Source organism: Podarcis muralis, chromosome 3, assembly GCF_964188315.1.
Source record: "Podarcis muralis chromosome 3, rPodMur119.hap1.1, whole genome shotgun sequence".
Lineage (NCBI taxonomy): Eukaryota > Metazoa > Chordata > Lepidosauria > Squamata > Lacertidae > Podarcis > Podarcis muralis.
Window position 1 is genome coordinate 78,403,561 of NC_135657.1, and position 21,240 is coordinate 78,424,800.

General features: G+C 40.7%; 1 protein-coding gene across 6 annotated transcripts in view; it reads left to right on the forward strand.

Moving 5' to 3' along the window:
* Window positions 1-20,886, forward strand: part of BACH2 (BACH transcriptional regulator 2) — a 245,195-nt gene extending 224,309 nt beyond the window's left edge. For all 6 annotated transcript variants that reach the window (XM_077926155.1, XM_077926157.1, XM_077926158.1 and 3 more), the window contains 3 exons: window positions 2,063-3,610; window positions 12,329-12,535; window positions 13,856-20,886. In XM_077926155.1, coding sequence (XP_077782281.1) covers window positions 2,063-3,610; window positions 12,329-12,535; window positions 13,856-14,338 — 2,238 coding nt within the window. In that variant the 3' untranslated portion in view covers window positions 14,339-20,886. The remainder of the gene's footprint in view (window positions 1-2,062; window positions 3,611-12,328; window positions 12,536-13,855) is intronic.
* Window positions 20,887-21,240: the final 354 nt, after the last annotated feature.

The following is a 21,240-nucleotide window of genomic DNA, read 5'->3' on the forward strand; positions in this document are numbered from 1 at the left end:
CACACACACACACACAAAGGTGACTATCGGGTTGGGTTGTGGTGCTCATCTTGCTTCAGGCCAAGGGAGCTGGCATTTGTCCACAGACAGCTTTCCAGGTCATGTGGCCAGCTGCTTTGGGCACAACGGAACACCGTGACGGAAGCCAGAACGCACGGAAATGCTGTTTATCTTCCCGCTGCAGCGGCACCTATTTATCTGCTTGCACTAGTGTGCTTTCAAAGTGCTAGGTTGGCAGAAGCTGGGACAGAGCAACGGGAGCTCACCCTGTTGTGCGGATTCGAACCGCCGACCTTTTGATCGGCAAGCCCTAGGCTCAGTGGCTTAGACCACAGCGCCACCTAGGTTATTTATACACACCCACACCCACACCCACCCACCCACCCACCCACACACACACACACATACACTTTGACCAAAGCCAGACTGAGACAGTAAGCAAAAACCTTAATTAGAAGGAAGTGAAATCACAAAGTGGACTAGTGTACACAGGCTATTAAGTGCTTGCTTTGGTTTGGACTTTTATTAGTGCAAATAGTCGCGCTGAAGACCCAAGTGACATTTTTAATATCTGAGTTTTACAAATTGTTCATAGAATACATATATTATCTGAGGCAGAGCCAGCCGTAAGCTGAGGCACAGTGAAGCAGCTGCTTCAAGCGGCAGAAGCTGAGGTGCAGGGAGCTGTGAGTGCCATGACCCCTATGATAGCCTGCTGCCCTCAACTGCAGTTGAATACACTGTCCTTTCATCAGTACTGTAGTAAGATTCTACCACCACTTCCAGTTGGCTTATGTACAATATGTGCCTTCGGGGACGGTGCCATTTATCTTTTGCCTCATACAGCAAAACGTCCTGAGCCAGCCCTGAACTGAGGGGGCTGCTCTGGCTAGCCAGTCACTTCATAGAATCATAGAGTTGGAAGGGACCCCAACTGCAATGAGGTCCAACTGAACTGCAACGCAGGAACCTATTTCAGAGGCATCATTATTACGTATCATCACATTTTCCTCCTGTCAGGCTCACAGCAGAGATAGTTCCCAAGTTGTTTTAGGGAAGGGGGAGCACAGTGCAAAGATAGAAACCTTATGATCATCATCATCATCATCATCATCATCTCCTTATACACCCCTAATTTTGACATAGTCAAATTTATTTAGGTGAATGAACTCGATGCACCAGAGCACTTGTAGACCATAAATCTATCTGAGAGTGAATTCAATCAACTACATGGTTAAGGCTAGAATTATTACTTCTTCACAGCGATGCCGAAATCTGGGGAAGCAGGTGCATGTTAACATTGTATTTCACTGTGTATTGGGAGGCTATAGCCGGCTTCCCTATGTTGTTAGAGAAACCATGATGTAATATAAGTGTTTAACTAAATCCTTATCTGAACTCAACCAGAGACTCCAGCATTTGTGGGATAGTTTCCTATACAATTATTCAAGTTGTCTCCATGCTTAATGTTCTCTGTCTTCCCACTTCTATTGCATACTCAGACAAACCCCATGCCCTTCTCCAGCTTTTTATTAGTACCATTTAATACTTACATTGTTCCAGCGTAGGGGACTTGGTTTTCACTAAACTAACCATTATAATAATATATTCCATTTCTTTGAAAACCCGATAAACTGTTGAAGAAGAATAAAGGATTTTGTAATTGGCATAATTTATTCTGATCACAGAGTGAAGTCAGCCTAGATTATGGGAATGTTGTGAAATTGGTGAGATTCATGCACTCATTGGAAACTTGGCAGCATTCTTGAGTTCGTTAAACATATAAATACCATTTGCCACATATCTCATCTCTCTTTAAGTCATTTGTTGGAAGTGATGTTTAGCTCATCCTCTAATATGAAGTGTGCAAGCAGCAACAGGGCAGCCAGCATTAATGATTGGAAGTAGCATTACTGCTGACTTAAGGAAAGATTAACTATTGGACGGTGGTATTTATGGACATTAGAACTGTTGAGTTATCTAACTACACTTGAGGGGCTTGGGACAATAGCAGTGCTGATGGTAATGCTGGCAATTTCCCTGTGTTTTTGTTCTTTTGCAGGTCACTGCCAGGGGATTTGGCCCATTGTTACAGTTTGCCTACACTGCTAAGCTGTTACTCAGCAGAGAAAACATACGAGAGGTCATCCACTGTGCAGAGTTCCTGCGCATGCACAACCTGGAGGATTCTTGCTTCAGCTTCCTTCAAACGCAACTCCTGAACAATGAAGATGGCCTGTTTCTGTGCAAAAAAGACACCACCTACCAGCGGATGCATGAAGACGAGAACTCCGAGGGAGAAGAGGAGGAGACAATGGAGTCGGAGACTTCCAAGATCTCTTGCCCAAGGGAGAGAACGCACCCAGAGCCCTTTAACTTTGAATCGGCCAGTTCGGGAGCGGACAAGGAAGAAGGGATGCTGCCCGACTCTGATATCTTGAACGATGGCAAGGACAGTTTGGACAAAGAAGCAGTGACACGGTTACCCAGATATAAGAAATACCAGATGGCTTGTACCAAGAATGTCTACAACGCATCACACATTAGTACCTCAGGTTTTGCAAGCACATTCAGTGAAGAAAGTTCTGGCGATAGCCTCAAGCCAGAGCTTCCTGTAGGGCAAATTAAAAGTGAGCCTAGGAGTGAGGAGAATGATGAAGAAAACATCACGCTTTGCCTCTCTGGAGATGAGCCTGACATCAGGGATAAAGAGGGGGATGTTGAAATGGACCGGAAGCAGCCAAGTCCCACCGGAGCTGACGGGTCTAAAAGTGTTTCCTCCCCTTCCTGCCTAAGGTCTTTCTTCAACCGAACAAAAAATGTAGACTTAGTTGGCTTCCCCAGTACTTCCCAACAGCACTTTGCCAGGAGTCCAGCATGCCCTTTCGATAAGGGGACAACTCAGGGTGACCACAAAACTGATTATGTCCCTTTCACAGGGAATTATGGACTCTCCCAAGCTGTTCAGAAGGATGCTTCCAATTTTACCGTGGGATCGCCTCTCAGGGGCCCTGGCTTTGTTGAAGGTCTCTGTAAGCAGGAAGGTGAGGTGGACAGGAGGAGTGTTATATTCTCTTCAAATGTTTGTGACCAAGTAAACACTTCGGTGCATTCATATTCTGGCATGAGCAGCTTGGACAAAGATCTCACCGAGACTGTGCCAAAGGGTCTCTGGGCAGGAAGTAGCCAGTCCCTTCCCAGTTGCCAGACCTATTCTCACATTGGACAGGCAGCTGATCTCTTACCAGGACGGATGCGGCCGAACACCAGCTGCCCAGTGCCAATTAAAGTTTGCCCTCGCTCTCCTCCACTAGAAACCAGAACGAGGACCTCCAGCTCATGTTCCTCCTACTCATACGCGGAGGATGGCAGCGGGGGTTCGCCATGTAGCCTCCCTCTCTGCGAGTTTTCATCTTCCCCCTGTTCCCAAGGAACTCGGTTCCTGACCGCTGAGCATCAGGAGCCGAGCGTGATGGGAGATGGAATGTACAACCAAGTCAGACCCCAGATAAAATGTGAGCCATCCTATGGAACAAACTCTAGCGATGAGTCTGGATCGTTCTCTGAAGCAGACAGTGAATCATGTCCTGTGCAAGACAGAGGACATGAGGTAGGGCTTGTGATAAGTACACCTGTTAACACGTCTTGTTACCAGTTCAGTAAGCCTGTTGTTCTCTTAAATGGCATTCCTTGTAAACAGGCAGGGAATAGCCTGTTTTACCTCACTTTTTGTTGACATTGCAGTCAGGCTAATGGGGGGAAATGCATGAAATAAGGGGTGGGGCAGTAAAGACCCATCATATTAAAAGGTTCATTGCAGCCCTAAAGCATTTTCTTTTTGCTAACTATAGTTCACCCAAACTACAGTTTGTGATCTGCTTCTAACCATAGTTGCAGAGTGCTGCTTGGTGTTAACTATAGTCAGCAAGAATGTTGGTACAAAATATTTTTGTATATGTTGCTTGTGTGCCAAGATGTGATGCTAATCATACTCATCTCCAAAACTGAATCAGAGAGGGCAGTGCCTATGCAAAGGCTGGATATAGTATAATTGCTCATCTGTTACTGCAGGACAGGGGAAAGCCCTGTAATGTCCACTTTTTTTCTTCATGGACACCTCCTGAATTCTGAATTCTTTTTTAAAAAATGGATTTGTTCCCAGAAAATTTTGTCCCAGTGTCCATTTTCAAGTATAGTGACCCTGTGTGAATTGGCAGGTTGTCCTTTCTCAAAAAGTTCTCATGGATTGAAGGATATTATCATACAGACACAGGAATTATTTTCCACCCAAATCTAGCTAAGTATTGGCATATGGTCACAATCAGCTCTCTGCCAGAAGATAATATGAAGTGGCACTTCAGGCAGCAAAATCTGGCCACCTTTAAATAGTAGCAAATTGCTAGTTACATAATTTACAATTTTATTTTAGCTTTACTGCTGCTGGGGGTGGGGAAAATCTCTGCCTCAGGCACCAAAATGTTTTTGGCAAGTGCTGCATGTAATTTAATGTAGTTGGCAAGTTCTTTCTTTTCTTCCTATTGGTTTTATCACCCTTGGAGGGACATAACGGAAGAATAAAGAGTTTAATGGAGAAAAAGGGAAATGCTGTTAACTTCAGATTCAGCAGTCGGACTTCTTATATGTACTAATGCTAACTTTATCGAAGATAGTAGAGATAGTGTACTCTTTGAGAAGTATCCAGTTTATAAATTTATAAAGAATAGGAAGGCATCTCTTGTCAATACTGACTTTCTTTCTCTTCCCACCCCAGTCCTTTCTGTCACTTTAAAACAACTGGGTTGCTGTTTTGTCTTTTTGTTATATTCCCTTTGGACTGTCGCAAGTGAAATCTAAACTTACTACATCTTAAAAGCAAAAGCTTTCTAGAGAATCTTAAAGAAAGACAGAAAGCATTAGTAGGCTGTTCTTCCAAGAACTGTTTGTGCCAGGGGAATTGCATTCATCTTGTCTTTCATTTAATAGCATCTCCCTAACTGGGGTTGGTATGTTCCTTTTCAAAAGAAATATATCTCAAAGGCAGTGCTGTGAGACAATTCAGTTGGCCTACTGAGAATTCTAAAGGCCAACCATGAACTCTTAAATGACAGTCCTAAAGCATTTGTGTCAAATTGCATTACAAATAGCTACTCGTGTATATGTATAGTCATAACCAAATATGAAGGACCTGATTTTCAGAATAGCTCAGCTAATATTATCAGAGCTACCCAAACCTAAACCTGCATTTAACATTTAAGAGAACAATGAGTAATGTGTGAACCCACTGCTTAATCTTATCTAGCTTTTTCGCTTGTAAGCTGATGGTGTTCTCCAACCAGAGCCCTGCATCCCACCCTTCAACACATGGTTTCAGGGTGGGTTTCGGTGAAAACCAAAGTACAAAGCAGGAATAAAAATTACTGCACTCAAATGAAAATACTTCAGTTAAAACCAACAAAATACGAATCCCTTTATCTAACAAATACCATATCGCCACTGCTATTGGAAGGCCTGGTAAAAGAAAATGGTCTTTGCTTGAGATCACAACCCATCCAGTGTCAATGACTGTCTAGTCTCAAGAGGCAAAGCTATTCCAAAGCTGGGATGCTACCACATAGAGCTAATTTGAGATTGGATCAGCGTTAGCATTTTCCTGGCCAATGGAGCAACACAAATTGGCTCCTCAGTTGTATTTTTTAAGTGTTCCTATGTTTTGGGTGCAGCTTTGGAAATCTGTTTAAGGCATAAAAGCAGGATTTCAAAAAGCAAGATATTGAGAACACACTCACTGTAATACAGTTGTGTGCTTGTAATTATTTCAATCACTCTGTCACAAAGCTGTTTTTCGCCCCCAGGAGGGGAAAGGCCAAGACAACACTGACATCACCCAAATTACACGGGAAGTGGCTTAATGCAGATACCGTCTGACTATAAGCCCTATTCAGTCATTCAAAGATCATGTGGGAGCAAATCCCTGTTCCCACCACCTGTGCCCCAACCTTCCCATGTTGAATGGAATGGTCTGAAGGGGGCTTCTAAGTGCATTTAGCTGAAAACACTCATAAACTTTTCTAAGGGTGATGGCAGTTTATAAGCACATTCTGCCAAATGCACAAGGAATCCCTCCCCAGACCTTCCAACTCAACATGGGAAGATTGAGAGTGGAGCTGGTAGTGATGAGGACATGAGGGGGCCTAGGCTGCCATTTTCCCCTTTCCTGCACCTCCTTCACCCTTCACGCCCCCATGCGTTAACTGAACACTAGAATATATCATTCATGTAATTATTATGATGTACAGGAAGCCACCCATGGCCATGCCATGGCCTGGTTCACAATAGCATTGTTGACATTGCGTAACTTGGTTTAATTGAATGCACAGCCCTCAGGTGCTGGCTGCTGTTGGGGATACCTTGTGAACCTGGGTGTGTGTGATGATCCCTGCACAATAAATGAGGAACTGAATTACACCCATCCTTTTTTCTTTTTTTCTTTTTCAAAATTATACCTGTGAAATTCATGAAATAACAGAGCACACTGTGCAGTAATGCACAGAAAAAGGAATCCCCAGATCTTGAATGACTTTTATTTCATGCTTTTTGTATGTGTGTCATAAGGGTAACTTAACCATCCCTCATTGTTATATGTCACCTTCTATGCAGCTCACTGTGAGTAGCAATGACATTAGAAGGCAGGTACACATGTCTGGACTTGCAATATTTATGAGGTGCATTCTCCCAAGAAGGACACTGCTGTGAATTTTAAAAAAGACAAAATATCTGGAGGGTGTTTTTGTGATTTGTTTTTTAAACAACATATATCTGAAGAAAGAAATGTGCAGTGATTAATTGTGCAGCTATTTAAATGTTAAACATCAAATCTTTAAAGCTTTTCTCTTTAGCCTTATTGGTTGTTGTTTATAACATCACACTGGAATTGTGAAGCCTGTACAGTTGTTTCTATCTTGAAACATCTCAGATCATTTGTTAAGATGTCATTTACACTGTGCAAGACCCAAACCAGCAACAGTTTATTTTTAAACATCCTCTTTTTATAGTCACCTCACCTCAAGGTCTGTTAATGTTTGATAGATTCTTGAAAACACATTTCCCCCCTGCTTATACAAATGGATAGGGAGATGGTCCATGGCCAATCTAAAATTAACAATGGCACCACATCTTAACTGCTGTGCAACAACCACTTCCTTTTTGTTTTATTTTTTAGGGAAAGAAGAAAGTGCCAAATCTGTGAGCTTTGCAATATTGTAAATGAATTATTTCAAATATGTTACATTCCTTCTCTGTAACAAATATATGGGCAAACTTCATTTACATCAGCTATTTCTGTTCTGAATGAATAATTTGGGGGAGCTTCCAGAGCGACTGTGTATTGCAAACCCAGGCACAGAGAAGCCATGGAGGGACTTGTGCAGGCAGCGAATGAAGACCAGGAGACAGGTGTTAGATTGTAATTAGGCCACAACCTTATTGACTGCAGTCATATAGGTTTGCCATAGACACTGGGCATGTATCCATTGCCATAGGCATTGGACATGATCCATTGATCAACAAGTCGTCCTGCTGGTTGACATGCTTTCTTTTGATAGATGCAGTGTACCAGTGTTAGGGACCTGCCATGACATGAACCACTTCCAGTGGACCTTGTTCAGTCACTGGCAGGGGGCATGGTTGCTTGTCAACCCCTGAGCTGGACAGCAAGCAGTGCCCTCCAAGATCCCTTAAGGAGATCCCACACTTGGATGGGGCAAGGGGGCCCTTCCTGTGCCCATTCCTGCTAAGGATCCAGACCAGTGCTTCTTCTGCCCTAAAGTTAGAGTGTTTGCCATGAAGTCCGCAACACCCCCAGACCCAGCCCAATATGTCTGTGAAAAAATTCCTCCCTGGTCCTTACTCTACTGCAGTTCCACGGAGGGAGTCACACATATATGCAGTTACTCACATCTGACGTGGAGTGTTTATGGTCCAAAGGGCATTAAAAGGAAGCCAAACATTCTTCATAATCACTAGTCAGCAGTCTTAATAGTCCACATCACTGTGTCGAAGGTCAGCTTCTGTGTATTCAAACAAATCATTGTTTTTTCTGGCAGCTCTTTTCCTGTTCTTTCATGACCTGCAGCAGCGGTGTGTATTTTGATATGGTGCCATCTTTGGCCGTCATTGGTGGGATGCGAGGGTGAAGTCCACTGTGCAGAATGTGTGGATAGATATTGATGCATTCCTGTGACTGTGGAGTCTATAGAATTCTATGAGCAAATGTCATACGCAAAGAAATGGAATGAAATAGTTGCTCTTTATGCTTTCCTATGTAGAAAAAACTACACTGTAGTGAATGCCACATTATGTGTAACTTTCAGGGTTGGTGTTTAGGGGCTGACATGGTCCGGTGTTTGCCAAAGACCCACACCCAAACAACAGGGGGTACACTGATGAGCCTCCTGGACCTGCTCCTCTTCTTTATCATTGCAACCTCCTTGTTTGTTTACCTGCCTCTTGCTCTGGCCCAGACAGCAGTAGTGGTTAGAATTTGCAGTTGTGCACATTGGGTAACTCCCCCCCCCCAAAAAAAAATAATTTTTCATATTTGTTTATGTGAGATGAATTGGCAGTGACTGACCAGGAACAAGATCTTGGGGTCATAGTGGATAACTTGATGAAGATGTTGACCCCAATATGTGGCAGCTGTGAAAACGATGGGTTCCATGTTAGGGAACCTTAGGAAAGTGGTTGAAAATAAAACTGTCAATATAATAATCTTACTGTGTTGTATAAGCCATTATACAAACCCATAGTGAGATTGCACATGGACTACTGTGCTCAGTTATGGCTCCCACGCCTCATGAAAGGATATCGTTGAGCTGGGGAAACGTCAGAAAGGGGCAGCCAAAATGATCAAGGGGTTGAAATAATTCTCCTAAGATTATGTATGGTGTGCAGAAACTGGGTAGGGAAATAAACCTTTCTCCTTCCCTGATAATACTAGAACCAGAAGCTGAAAATTGGAAGATGTGGGAGAGACAAAAGAAAGTACTTATCCACCCAGCACAAAATTAAACTATAGAATTCACTCTCATAAGTTGTAGTGATGGCTACCAACTTAGAGTAAATAGAGGATACGGTGAATTCATGGTGGCATAAGGCTAGATCAGTGTTTCCCAAACTTGGGTCTCCAGCTGTTTTTAGACTATAGAATGGGAATTATAGTCTGAAAATAGCTGGAGATCCAAGTCTGGGAAACACTGGGCTAGATGGCTGTGTTCTACCCCCATTGTTGAGGGTGTTGTACCTCTGAATACCAGATGCTGGGAATAACAAGTGGGGATAATGCTGTTACTCATGTCTGGCTTGCACGATTCCCATAGGCATCTGGTTGCTGATCATTGGGCCTGATCCAGATGTGTCTTTGCTTTGATCCAGCAGGCTGGTTCTAATGTTAGGAGGAGGAGTAGATGGCACTGTCATCTATTGTCCATTAGCTCACTGCCTGGCAAGCAAGCAGGTGGCAGTGGTGATGAAGAAGACGAGCAGCAGCTGGTGATGATGATAGCAATGAGGAGTTAGTGAGAGACCAGGGCCTGTTTGGGTTTCTTGCTCAAGCACCCTCCAAAACCTAGTGCTAACACAGGTGACATGCACACTATTTGTTGTATTAAAACAGGCAGAAAGGTTTGAATTGGCTTCTAAAGTAATAGTAGGTATCTCTGTCTCCATGTATTTGACAGCATCCATACTAAGTGCTAAAATCTGCAATGAAATATCAACAAGAGTTTTCCTCAGGAATCTGTGACTAGATGACCCTTGGGTTCTCTTCAAACTCTACAATTGGCAAAAGAATATAAAGGCTTTCCTCATTCTGTTTACCCATTTCTAAGTGCAGTCTTTCTTTCAGTGTGAAACTTAAAGGCCTGGCACCACCTCGTGGCCATTGTGGATAACTGAAACAAGCAAAGATGCATTCACGATGTATTCTAGCGTAGTGGGCTGTTTTCGTACATAAAAGGACGAAAGATGTCAAGGCACCTTGCGGACTAATTGGTTCCATGTAACATGACCTAAAACCATAAGATCTATCTTGCTAGATCAGTATTCTTATCCATTTCCAGGAATAGTCAAACTAGGTGCCTCTAGAAACTCAGAGCAAGAGCTTGGTGTTGCACGGTCTACTGCTGGGAGGAATACTACTTCTGAGAATGGAGCTTCTATTCAGCTGTGGTGAATAGCTGTCAAGAAACCAGTGCTCCATTAATTTGTCTGATTCTTTCCCAAGGAGTAGCTTTAACCTGTGGTCCTTCAGAGGTGGTACTACAATCAGTGGCGGAGCTTCATGCTCCGGCACTGGGGGGCGGAGAGCAGGCGGGGGCGGAGCTGTCCCAGGGGCATGGTGCACCAGCCATAGGGGTATGGCACGTATCCTGTGGGTGTGCTGTGCATCCTAGGCGTGTGGTGTGCCACCCATAGGGGCGTGGCACGTGTCCTGGGGGCGTGGCATGCATCCTAGGGGTGTGGTGTGCTGCCCGTAGGGGCGTGACACCCAGCACGGGCGGGGGGCAGCCATGATGGCACCCCACCAGGATCGCACTTCCGGGGGCGGTGCGCTCCCCCCGCACGCTTCTTCCTCTGCCAGTGACTATAATTCCCATAATCCCTGACCATTGGCCATGCTTGCTAAGGCTGATGGGAGTTGAGGTCATTGGAATATCTGGAGGGCCACAGGATCCCTGTTCCTATGTTACCTTATGTAAGATAGTAGTCGCCATAGTGTCTTGGGCAAGTAAAATTATGCCTTGTTTGAAGAAGTACTTCCTATTGTCTGTCCTGAACCTGCTGCCAATGCTACCACTGTTGATTCCAGTACAAAAGGTGTGGGCAGAGATGGGGGTGGGGGGATTATGTTTCTTTCCATGACATTCCTTCTTTCTTGTAAATAAATGTTTTTATGCCATCTTTTCTATAAATTAGAATAGTGACTTTAGTGTTCGGTTGTAGGAAGGGTATTCCCAATATATTGATTATTTCGGGCAGCAATCATATACATACTTACCTGGGAATAAGTCCCATTAAACTCAATGGGATTTACTTATTTCTTTTAATGGGATTTACTTCTGAGTAGATATGCTTTGTTTGTTACTATGTTACACACACACACAGTGGTACCTCAGTTTTCAAACGTCTACGTTCAGAAACATTTTGGTTTTCGAATGCTGTAAACCCGTAAGTAAATGATTCGGTTTTCGAACACACCTTGGAAGTCGAACATGCCATGTGGCTTCCATATTGAGGCTTCCATGTTGAGTTTTCGGTTTTCGAACGTTTCAGCAGACGAAATGTCTTCCAGAACAGATTACGTTCGAAAACCGACATATCTATCTCTGTGTGTGTGTTTATTGCCCTGTGATCTTCAGATGAAGGGTGGTATAGAAATTTAATAAATAAAAATAATAATGTAAAGGCTTGGGCTGTTAGTTGCTCTTTTCTGTACTTTGCCCAGTTCTAACCAGAACTAAACACACTATTCCAAATATGAATGTGCCATATGCTTATGTAATGACAGTATGTTACTTGTTTTATTCTCAGTCCCTTAGGATAATTTATTCCTTTAGAGGGAAAAACATTTTAGGAACCTTGAAGGCCTATGTATACTACTTTGTTTTTAATTTGTTGGTTTTGTTTTTAATTTTCTTCTCATTTATATTTTCATTGTAAGTTGCCTTGACTTTATTTTATCACAGAAAAGTGGGAAGTAAATGTCTAAATAAACAAACAAAATCCTGAACATTTGTGCCAGTGTGTGAACCTCAAGGGTCACTGAACTGCTTGCATAACATTTTTGTGCCATTGCATTGATGTATTTGCTCTAACCTTTTATATGCTGGCTGTCAAATTGGATAGTATATAGTTCCACTGATATAAGTTGGCTGAACTCTCTACTAAAACAGTTAACATAAGGCATAAATAACTTCAGTAAATATTACAAAATAGTTCTTGTTTTAGGGTTTATAGCAAAATCTTGCACTATAGAAATTAAAAACCCTAATTCTCACAAGTGGAGCTTCTATCAAGTAGACTAGTTTCTTCTTATATGTAAATGAATTCTATTCAATTTATAATTACCTAGAGATAGAGGTAGCACTGCTGATTTTACTATATAAACATTAACTTACACACTAACTTCTATGAGTATTCCAGGCTGACTAGAATGCAGCAGTTAGTATAGATGTTGTCAACCCTCTTTGGATAAAATCTTCTTTCCCTAAACAGCTGTTAAATACTTCGTTAATTAAGGAATCTGAATTTTTTTTTCTCTCCCCCCCCCCAGGTGAAACTTCCATTTCCTGTAGATCAAATCACGGATCTTCCAAGGAATGATTTCCAGATGATGATAAAGATGCACAAATTAACCTCAGAGCAATTGGAATTTATCCATGATGTTCGGCGGCGCAGTAAAAACCGGATTGCAGCTCAGCGTTGCCGTAAGAGAAAACTGGACTGTATTCAGAATTTAGAATGTGAAATCCGCAAGTTGGTGAGTTTTACCTTTTTTATGTTTTAATTATTTTTGCATTCTGTGCCCTTCCTTACTTCTACAGTTCAGCCTACTACTGACTTCATAAGGGTTCTAGGTTGTTTCCCTGCTTAGTGTTAGCAATCATGTGCCTTCACATGATTCACGCCTACATGTATATTTAAATGCCACTTCTGTGCATCTTTTGGTCATGCCAAAGTGAAGAGAGGCATGTGCGTGAAGTTTGATCACCATATTTTTTCCTTTCTCCTCTGAAGCCCTAAGCATTTCTTATCTGCCTTTGCCCTCTGGGCTACCTAAGTTACCTGTGCTCGTCCTTAGCACATATGGCCCAGCTGTTTTTGGAAAGTGAAGAAACAGGTAGAAATTGCAATATATAAGATCAGCAAGTTGCACGTTTCTTCCCCTGGCTGTTACAGACATCGGAAATGGACCTAACTAGAGCTCTGGGCTGCTCTACACATTACATAGAATGAGGTTTCAGATTGTGGTAAAATTTTGGATGTGTACCACACCTTATAGAGTGCAAATGGTAGAAAGTCCAGTTTTTGAACGCTCCCTTTTAATAAGAAACTGTCTGCACTCTTCTAAGAGAGGGCTGAGCTATACTTTTCTCTCTGGTGTGCTACTTTACTGCAGGAGGGGGAGGGCTTTTTACATGGTTGTGCACTTCATAAAAATATGTCACATGTGTGCAAATACACACAAACCACTGCAGTCTGAAGCAGGAGTGTACAAACCTCCTAGTGCATGCCCTGAAAAATAATTGGGCCTTTGAGTGTACTATCAATTGCCTGAAGCCCTCTTCAAGCATTCTAGAAGGAATCCTCAAAGAGCCTGGTTCCTTCTACTGCCTTCTATCCCTTCACCCTGTCATTATCTGAGGAGAAATAACCTTATTTTGGGGGAAGGTGTTGAAGCAGCAAGAAGTCAAGGGCTACCCAGATGGAAGGCCTCTCCTCCTTCCTGGCCAATATAAGCAGAACACATTAGCCGTATAGAGACTCTGCTAATGACTTCTTTTACTCTCCTCTTTGGGGTGTGAACAGAAATGAGGTTGGGACAGGGAGCCTACACTTAGCATGCAGTGCCCCTTTTGATTTTATCTACAAGAATTCAAGCAGTGATCCTCACATGGTCAAGAAACTCTGCTTCAAATCTTTACTCCATCTCTAGTCTGAAGTTGTATAGTCCAGAGCTTTGCCACATCATTATGTGTAATGTATGAATTAGCTTTGCCTGGATTTATTTCTGAGTTCTAGAAGCCTGATACACCATACTTCTTAAAATTAAGACCTTTCACTTCTCTCTCTCTCTCAGGTTTGTGAGAAGGAGAAACTTCTATCAGAAAGGAACCAATTGAAAGCATGCATGGGGGAGCTGTTAGATAATTTCTCCTGCCTTTCCCAAGAAGTGTGTAGGGATATGCAGAGCTCCGAACAGATCCAAGACCTGCACCGATACTGCCCTGTCCTCAGGCCTATGGATCTTCCAACAGCAACCAGTATCAACCCTTCGCCAGCCGGAGTAGAGCAAAATGTGGTGACATCTCAGTGTGTTGGGGAAGGCTTGCAGTGCTGTTCGGAGCAAAGCCCAGTGCAGCAACTAGGAGCTCACTGGCTACCTAACAACATTTCTGACAAATGCGCAGCGGCAAGAGTATTGGATGGAGCTGACCAAGGTAGTTACTGCGAGCAGGAGCTCCCTCTCGAGCAGAATAACCAAACGGTGACAGTGGACTTCTGTCAGGAAATGACTGATAAATGTACAACAGATGAGCAACCTAGGAAGGAATACACCTAGTGGCTGTATACCTTTTTCACGCCTTGCCTAGCAAGGTATTCTTCAGTCAGCCAGTGGCCACGTTCGTTTGTTGTTTAGATTGAAGAACATATTTGGTGCACACTACAGTGGTCTTAGCAGCAATACTGTTTTTAAGTATTCCCTCCTCTCTACATGCGGGAGTTTAACTTCTTCACTATGGTGCTATCCCTTGCTCATGCAGGGGAACAAAACAGTGGCAACACTGTCTGTTTCTTTTTTATTGTTGTTGTTATTGTTGTTGTTATTGTATTTTAATTTCAATATTCAACAGGGATGGACATAACACCTCTGAGGACCCAAACGCAGCTTTTTTCTCAGTGGCCCATGTCACAAAACCCTAACTCAGGAATTTCCTCTGAATGTTCAATTTTTCATTGAAGACAGCTTCTTTACACATCAAAGTTTTATAACTAAACTGTACATACTATATATAGTATATATAAAAATATATATCCATATGCAAAAAAAAATCCCTGCATGCCTCAATTTTTTCTCATGAAAACAACTGGAATTTTTTTTCCATTTCTATTGTATAAACAAATTCCAACATTCCTTTTTTTCTTTTTTTTTTTTGTCAATGCTAGGTAGTAGTTTGTAACTGTTTTTAATATTTTCTCACCACCACTTAGGTTCACGGTTCAGCAATATCATTCAGTTTGTATTTTATTTATAAAGTTTAATGTTGGAAGCTGATTTGAAATTTTAATATACACAGTGTTTGTGGCACAGCTGTCTTTTATGTGCCCATTTGAGCAAAGTGGGTTTTATTTGAATCCTCTCACAATACTGTACAGCGATGGTCAACTTTGCCACTTGCACTGAGTTTTGGATCAAACCCCTTTTCATAAATGAAGTTGTGACTTCAGTATAACTCATATACTGTATTCTTTGCTTTTTTATTGTTATCTGTTAAGTAAAACAACATTTTTATATAAAAAAACAACAACACCACTCAGGAGATGATTATGTAGGGAAATAACAATCTTGCCAAATATGGAATTCACCCAATAGTGTGAATTGGGTATTTTCTGTATTCGTCTTTTTCTTCTTTCTTTTACTTCCCCAATTCAGATATTAAGTCGCTGCTTCTTCTTCTTTCTTTAAGAGGGATTTTCTATTTGTCAAGTATCGTTTGATACTTACAAAGACACCTTAAAAACTGTACAGTGGCCAGTGTATGTCACTGATATTGAGAACTATAGCTTAAGACACAGGCTGTTTACGTTGGTGAACATAGTTCCATGAGACTCAGTGAAGTTTGAATTAAGCTTCCCACTGCAATTCTTGCTTATTTATGTCGTACTAGTGCTGTTCATCCCTTCCAATAGTCCTATTGGCCTCAGTGTGTAATTCTGCTGTACACCATGTTATGCAGGTGTTAACAGCAGTGTTTCACTACACTTGCTTCCTATTTACACTGGCATTTGTTCAACTCTAACTCAGCTCCACAAAAGTATGAGAAACTGTCTACGTGAAAGGTTTCCAGGACTGGCCCTATAATATAGAGATGTAGAGGCTTGCTTAGAGCAATCTCTACCCCAAAGTGCTAAAAAGCATGCATTTCTGCAGTGATTCTGCAGTGATTGCCCATGTGTTGGAAATATTGTGCTGTCAGGTTCCCTCAGTTTGCATTATTTTTATCAGCACAAAGCAGCATCTGTCTCAGAGGAAACTTTGTTGGAGGACAAGTTTCAGAAGTACTGAAACTCAAGGAAATTCACAAAACTCCAGCTGACCTGACTCACATGGTGATTGTGCAAGGCAAGCTTCTTTCAGATGTAACATCTGCCCAACAAACACATGGAAACAACTCTTCAGGGAATTGGTGGGCACAATCCACCAGGACTTTTCCTACACCATTTTTATTGTGATTGATGGGAATTGCTCGAGAGAGATGCTTTTGCATAACATCCAAAGATTTCAAGGAGTTTTTTTGTAGGATACTTTTTCCCTCATCACCTTATCCCTGATGGATTGTGTCCTCTGTTTTGTTTTGTTTTTAAAGTGACTTTCTATCTTGATTGTGCCAGGGTGCTTTGAGCTATATTTTATGATGGCATCTATGGTTTACAGATTGGTACTGTTCACCTTTTCTGTGGGTAAAACCATATTGAGCCACCCCATGTGATTCAAACAGGTTTTTCCCCCTATTAACTATGACAATATGTTTCTCAGTGCTAATGTTTACACTAAGCGGTATGGCACTCAGTAAATCTGCATTGTTTTTCTAAAGGATGGATTGCCACCCTCTTTTTTATCAGCTTATGCAGACAGCTTGCCAGTCCTGTTTCTTCTCTGTACTTCAAATTCACTGCAACCTACCTGCCAACCAGGAGGCGTATCCATTGCATGTGCCACATTTATTTACTAGGAAGGGAGGGATGTTCTTATGTAGGTTGGAACTGCTATGTTTTTAAATATTATAAATTAAGTATTAACCATTTCTGTAAAACAAACAAAAACTTACTCTAATTATTCATCTATTTATATATGTCATAAGGATGCTAGTTCAAGCTGTAGGATGTTTTGGCGCAGGGGTGAGAAAGTCCTTGACTCGCTTTGTAGCTATTTAATTATATTGGAAGCTTGCAACAATTCTGTGTGCAGAAAACAGAAGCTCTTTAGGGGGTTAGGGGATATGCAACTATGAGGGGATTGACTTGTAATCAGTTGACATTGTAGAGCCCTTCTGTGCTTTGCAAAGAAATCTTAACTTCTGTGAGATGGACAGTGATGGAAGCTAGATTTTTTTTAAAGCTACATGTGAATTGCATTATGGCTTTAAAGCCAGGTTTTTGCATTTGAGATTTTGTTGTTGTAATCGTTCAGTCGACAGTATTGTTCAAATGTTTTTGTTTTTTTTTCTGTTGCCTTCTTTATTTTTAAGTGACCTCCAGCTAGTTGTGGTTTTTATGGGTATTCAACCAAGTCTGAGCTAGCTTTCTGACATGAAGATTTGCTATCACACCAACTCACGTGCAACTGGTACTTTTGACCTCATTCCAGTGGTTTAAATGCAATTGACAGAACATATTGTTCCACAGCTATTGTATTGACCTGGCTCTCTCATTGGTGCTGGGCCTCTCTCTACCTTTTTCTTCTGTTTTCTTTTCTTGGAGAAACTGATTTTTTAAAGTCCACTGCTCAGATAAGTCTATCGTTTCAAGCTTTTTAGGATGAGTTTAGCTTTTCACCATTTACAAATGACTGATATGTATATTTTTCTTCATTGGACTATATATTGTGTATGGTTCTTCAGAACTACATGTGGCTCTTGGGTTAATGTCAAGAGAGACATGTAGGAGAATTAGCTTCAGAACTGGACACGAAGCGACACATTTGAACTGACCAAACTTCTATTGGAAAATAAATAAGTAGGCATTGCTGAACAATGCAGAAGGAGAAAATACCTTCAATTGATAAAAAAATTCATAAAGGAATTAATAGGTTTGTCTCAGTTTGACGTTTTGTGCTAGATGGAAACTGCTTTTGCACTGATACAAAGAGCATGTAAGGAGTATGCATTTAGCTTTGTCCAGTCTGCAACTAGTCCTCCTTTTTATTTGCCTTTGCTATACTTTGTATTGCCAGAAAACCTCATTTCATTTAGGCTTTTTCTGCTTTTGTCAGGTGAGTATTACACTATGTAATATATTTGTTTCTCCGTGTTATCTTGGGGGTGCCTTGAATACAACTGAAGTTCATTGCAACCTGATTCTGGAACAAAAGAGCTAATTTAAAAGGAAAAAAAAGACTCAATCAAGTTACCAAGACATCCCCATATTTACATTCTAGACCTAACATACGACGACTCAGGCGTCAGAGTTTGATGCTGCAGTATAAAACTATTATTTTATATATTGTGCAAGTAAATTATTCAATGTCTTTCTAAGGATATATGCTGCTTTAAAGATGCACTATTTTATTTTTATTTTTTGGATCTAATCCATGTATTTTTGTTCCCAAGGAAGTAAAAAAAAATCATTGGATACACAAACCACTGTGATTAGTATTTACAACTGCTGTCTCTTTTAAAAAAAAATAGTGTGGACGTTGGATAAAACTTAGTGTAACAGATTCAGCTGCTGATAATATGGTGGTTAAGGGTTACATTCAACTCATGTCCAAGCTTTTAATTTCAAAAGCTTTGATAAATACCCAGCATACTTATATAGGCAGGTTTTTTAAGAAAAAGAAAGAAAAACATTCAGCCTTTTTGTTTTCACCCCTGACAGGAGTTCTGAACACTGTGATATTCAGCAGGTGTGGTTTTTCTCGTCAGTGCATTGCTGTGATGAGAAAAGCTACATCTGTGGAATTTCAGTTTTCCTCAGAGCTCTTAAAACAAAAATGAATTCTTCCCTAGATGGAATATGGTAAGCATTGTGACAAACTGCTATATGTTTGGGGTTTTTTAAGTTTGTATGCCAGAGTCAGAATAATTCTAAAATAAAGAGACCTCCAGAGCCTTTAATCTCATTCCACCATTTTATCTTCATGGGTGTCTTTTAAAAATAAATAAAAATAATACATGTAGGTTTAGCCGATGAAGCTAGAATGTTCCTTGAGCATCTGGCCTAATGGGTAGTATTGATAAGCCTATGCAAGCCTCACCAACCCAGCTCAAACCAATGACTCCAAGAGGTAGTCTTCACACACAAATAATAAGGTTTTATGTTTATTTATCCCCTTATTTTTGTTACATCAGCTTAATTGTGTACCCGTTTTAAAATTCTATTTAGAGAAGGGGGATAGGGACAAAATGAAAAGGGAAAAAAAAAGGATTTGATGTAGCCTAAGGGAAACCTTGCTAAAATGTGGTAGCTAATTTCTATCTCCAGTATAAAATCAGTGTGTGTACTTTTGCTTGTTTATACTATGTATATTTATAATATTTGAATTATTTCAAGACTCAGGCATCAAATGATGCTGCAGAATAGAGTGTACATGTACATATGTTAAGTCCATTCAAACAATTTTATGTATATTAAAATCTATAGTTTGGTGGATTGTAGACTACTAATAAATTATTATAATTTTCTCTGGAAGTTAGAATGTCATTGCTTGCCGTGTAAAAGAATTACAGTATTTTCCTACACTCCACCAATATTATATATTAAAAAAAAACCCCATTAAAACTAGTGATATGTGTTTGTTTTTAAATTATAATACTCATATGGTTCTACCATTGTGATGGAAACCACTTTTCCGGTGGAGCGTTAATTATTCAAATTCCCTTCTCAAACTTAAAAGAAAAATTTTATGACTGGTTTAAATACCTTTTATTGTTGGACATGTCATTAACTCTATTACAACATCAGCTCTATTATAGAAGTCCAGTTTACATACAAGTTTAGACACCTATGCAGTGTGGTAATTGATATGTACATTTGTGCAGCATGTTTGCTTCCTTTTTGATAGAACTTATTCCCGGCTAAGTGTGCATAGGACTGCAACCTTTGGAACTGAAAAGCTTAAGCAGTTTGGTCAGAAATTGACTTTTTTCATTGCTCAGAGTTTGAAATGTGACTCAGTTTCTCATTCTGGAATTAGTTATCCATTGATTTGAAGGAATTTTGAGTCAGAAACTCAGCCTAGGATTTCCCATAGCACTCTGTCTTAATAGGTCAGTTCAGATTTGGAGAGCCATCCTGAGTATCTAGTCGGGATTTCCCCACCCACCCCACTTAACCATAGAATTGTGTGTTGTTTTGAAAGCAAGTTTAAGCTCTTACATTTGCAATGTCACACAAAAAGATGATGTGTGCTTCAGAAACTTGTATATTTACTACTTGTGATATGACTGAATATATCTGGATCCCTCCAATCAGAAATTATGCTAAACACTTTGGAGATCTTTGGATGCTTGATTTTTGCCATTCAATTCAAGGGTCAACTTTTTATTTCAAGGGTGGAGAACACCCCAAGTTTGTTCCAGAACCAGTGGGATACAAGTGCACCTCTACTATATGCCTTACAAACTTCAGAGGCCATATTCAAAACAGGGTTTTTATCAGTGTATGCAAGGGGATGCAATCCCTCTTCTCTTCCTCCCCAGGTCAGACAGTATGGACAGTTTTCACACATATCTACCTGTATAATCCTCTGTACCTCTCATAACTGGTCAATGACTGTAACAAGTTGCATCAGGTGTTTTTCTATATACTTTTTACACAGATTCTATGCGATTAATGTAACTTAATTCAATGCATCATTTTATTGTACTAGTTCTTAAGCTTGTCTATTATTTTTTTTCTAGGTGACTGTGGTTTCTTGTGATTTATATTGTATAAATGAAATGGCTGTTGATGCTTATTCCTTGTTACTAAGAATTTTTACCTTTTTGGAGAAAAAAAACAGCATTGCTATGAACTAATAAATTTAAGACTTCATTTACTCATTGTAAATACAGTATCGTGCAAAGAAAAAGAAAACCCTTTCCATTCATTTGAATTGATAGTGTTAACTGAATTTTGTCTAGACACCATTTCTGTTGATGAAATAAAGACATATCATTACGTATTGTAGATCTCTGCCTCTGAATTTAATGTTACGTTCATTGAAAACCAAGCAAATCTGAAAGGTGGCTAAAGCAGCAATCCTAACCCCGTTTACCTGGGAGTAAGTCCCAGTAAATTCAATAGAAATTACTTCTGGGGTATATAGGGTATTAGGAGAGGCATAGTTCCATTGGTGGAGGAACGCGTTGTGCTCCTTCTGTGGTAGTTTGTCTTCCTTTGATCCTCACCCTGCACTTAGCTCTTACCTGTGACTTCACCCCCAGAGGCACACCCCCATTGTCTCTTAAGACAGATGGATGCCAGCAACAACTTCTGAATAGACATGGTCACGATTGTGCTGTTAGATACCAGATCTTAAAT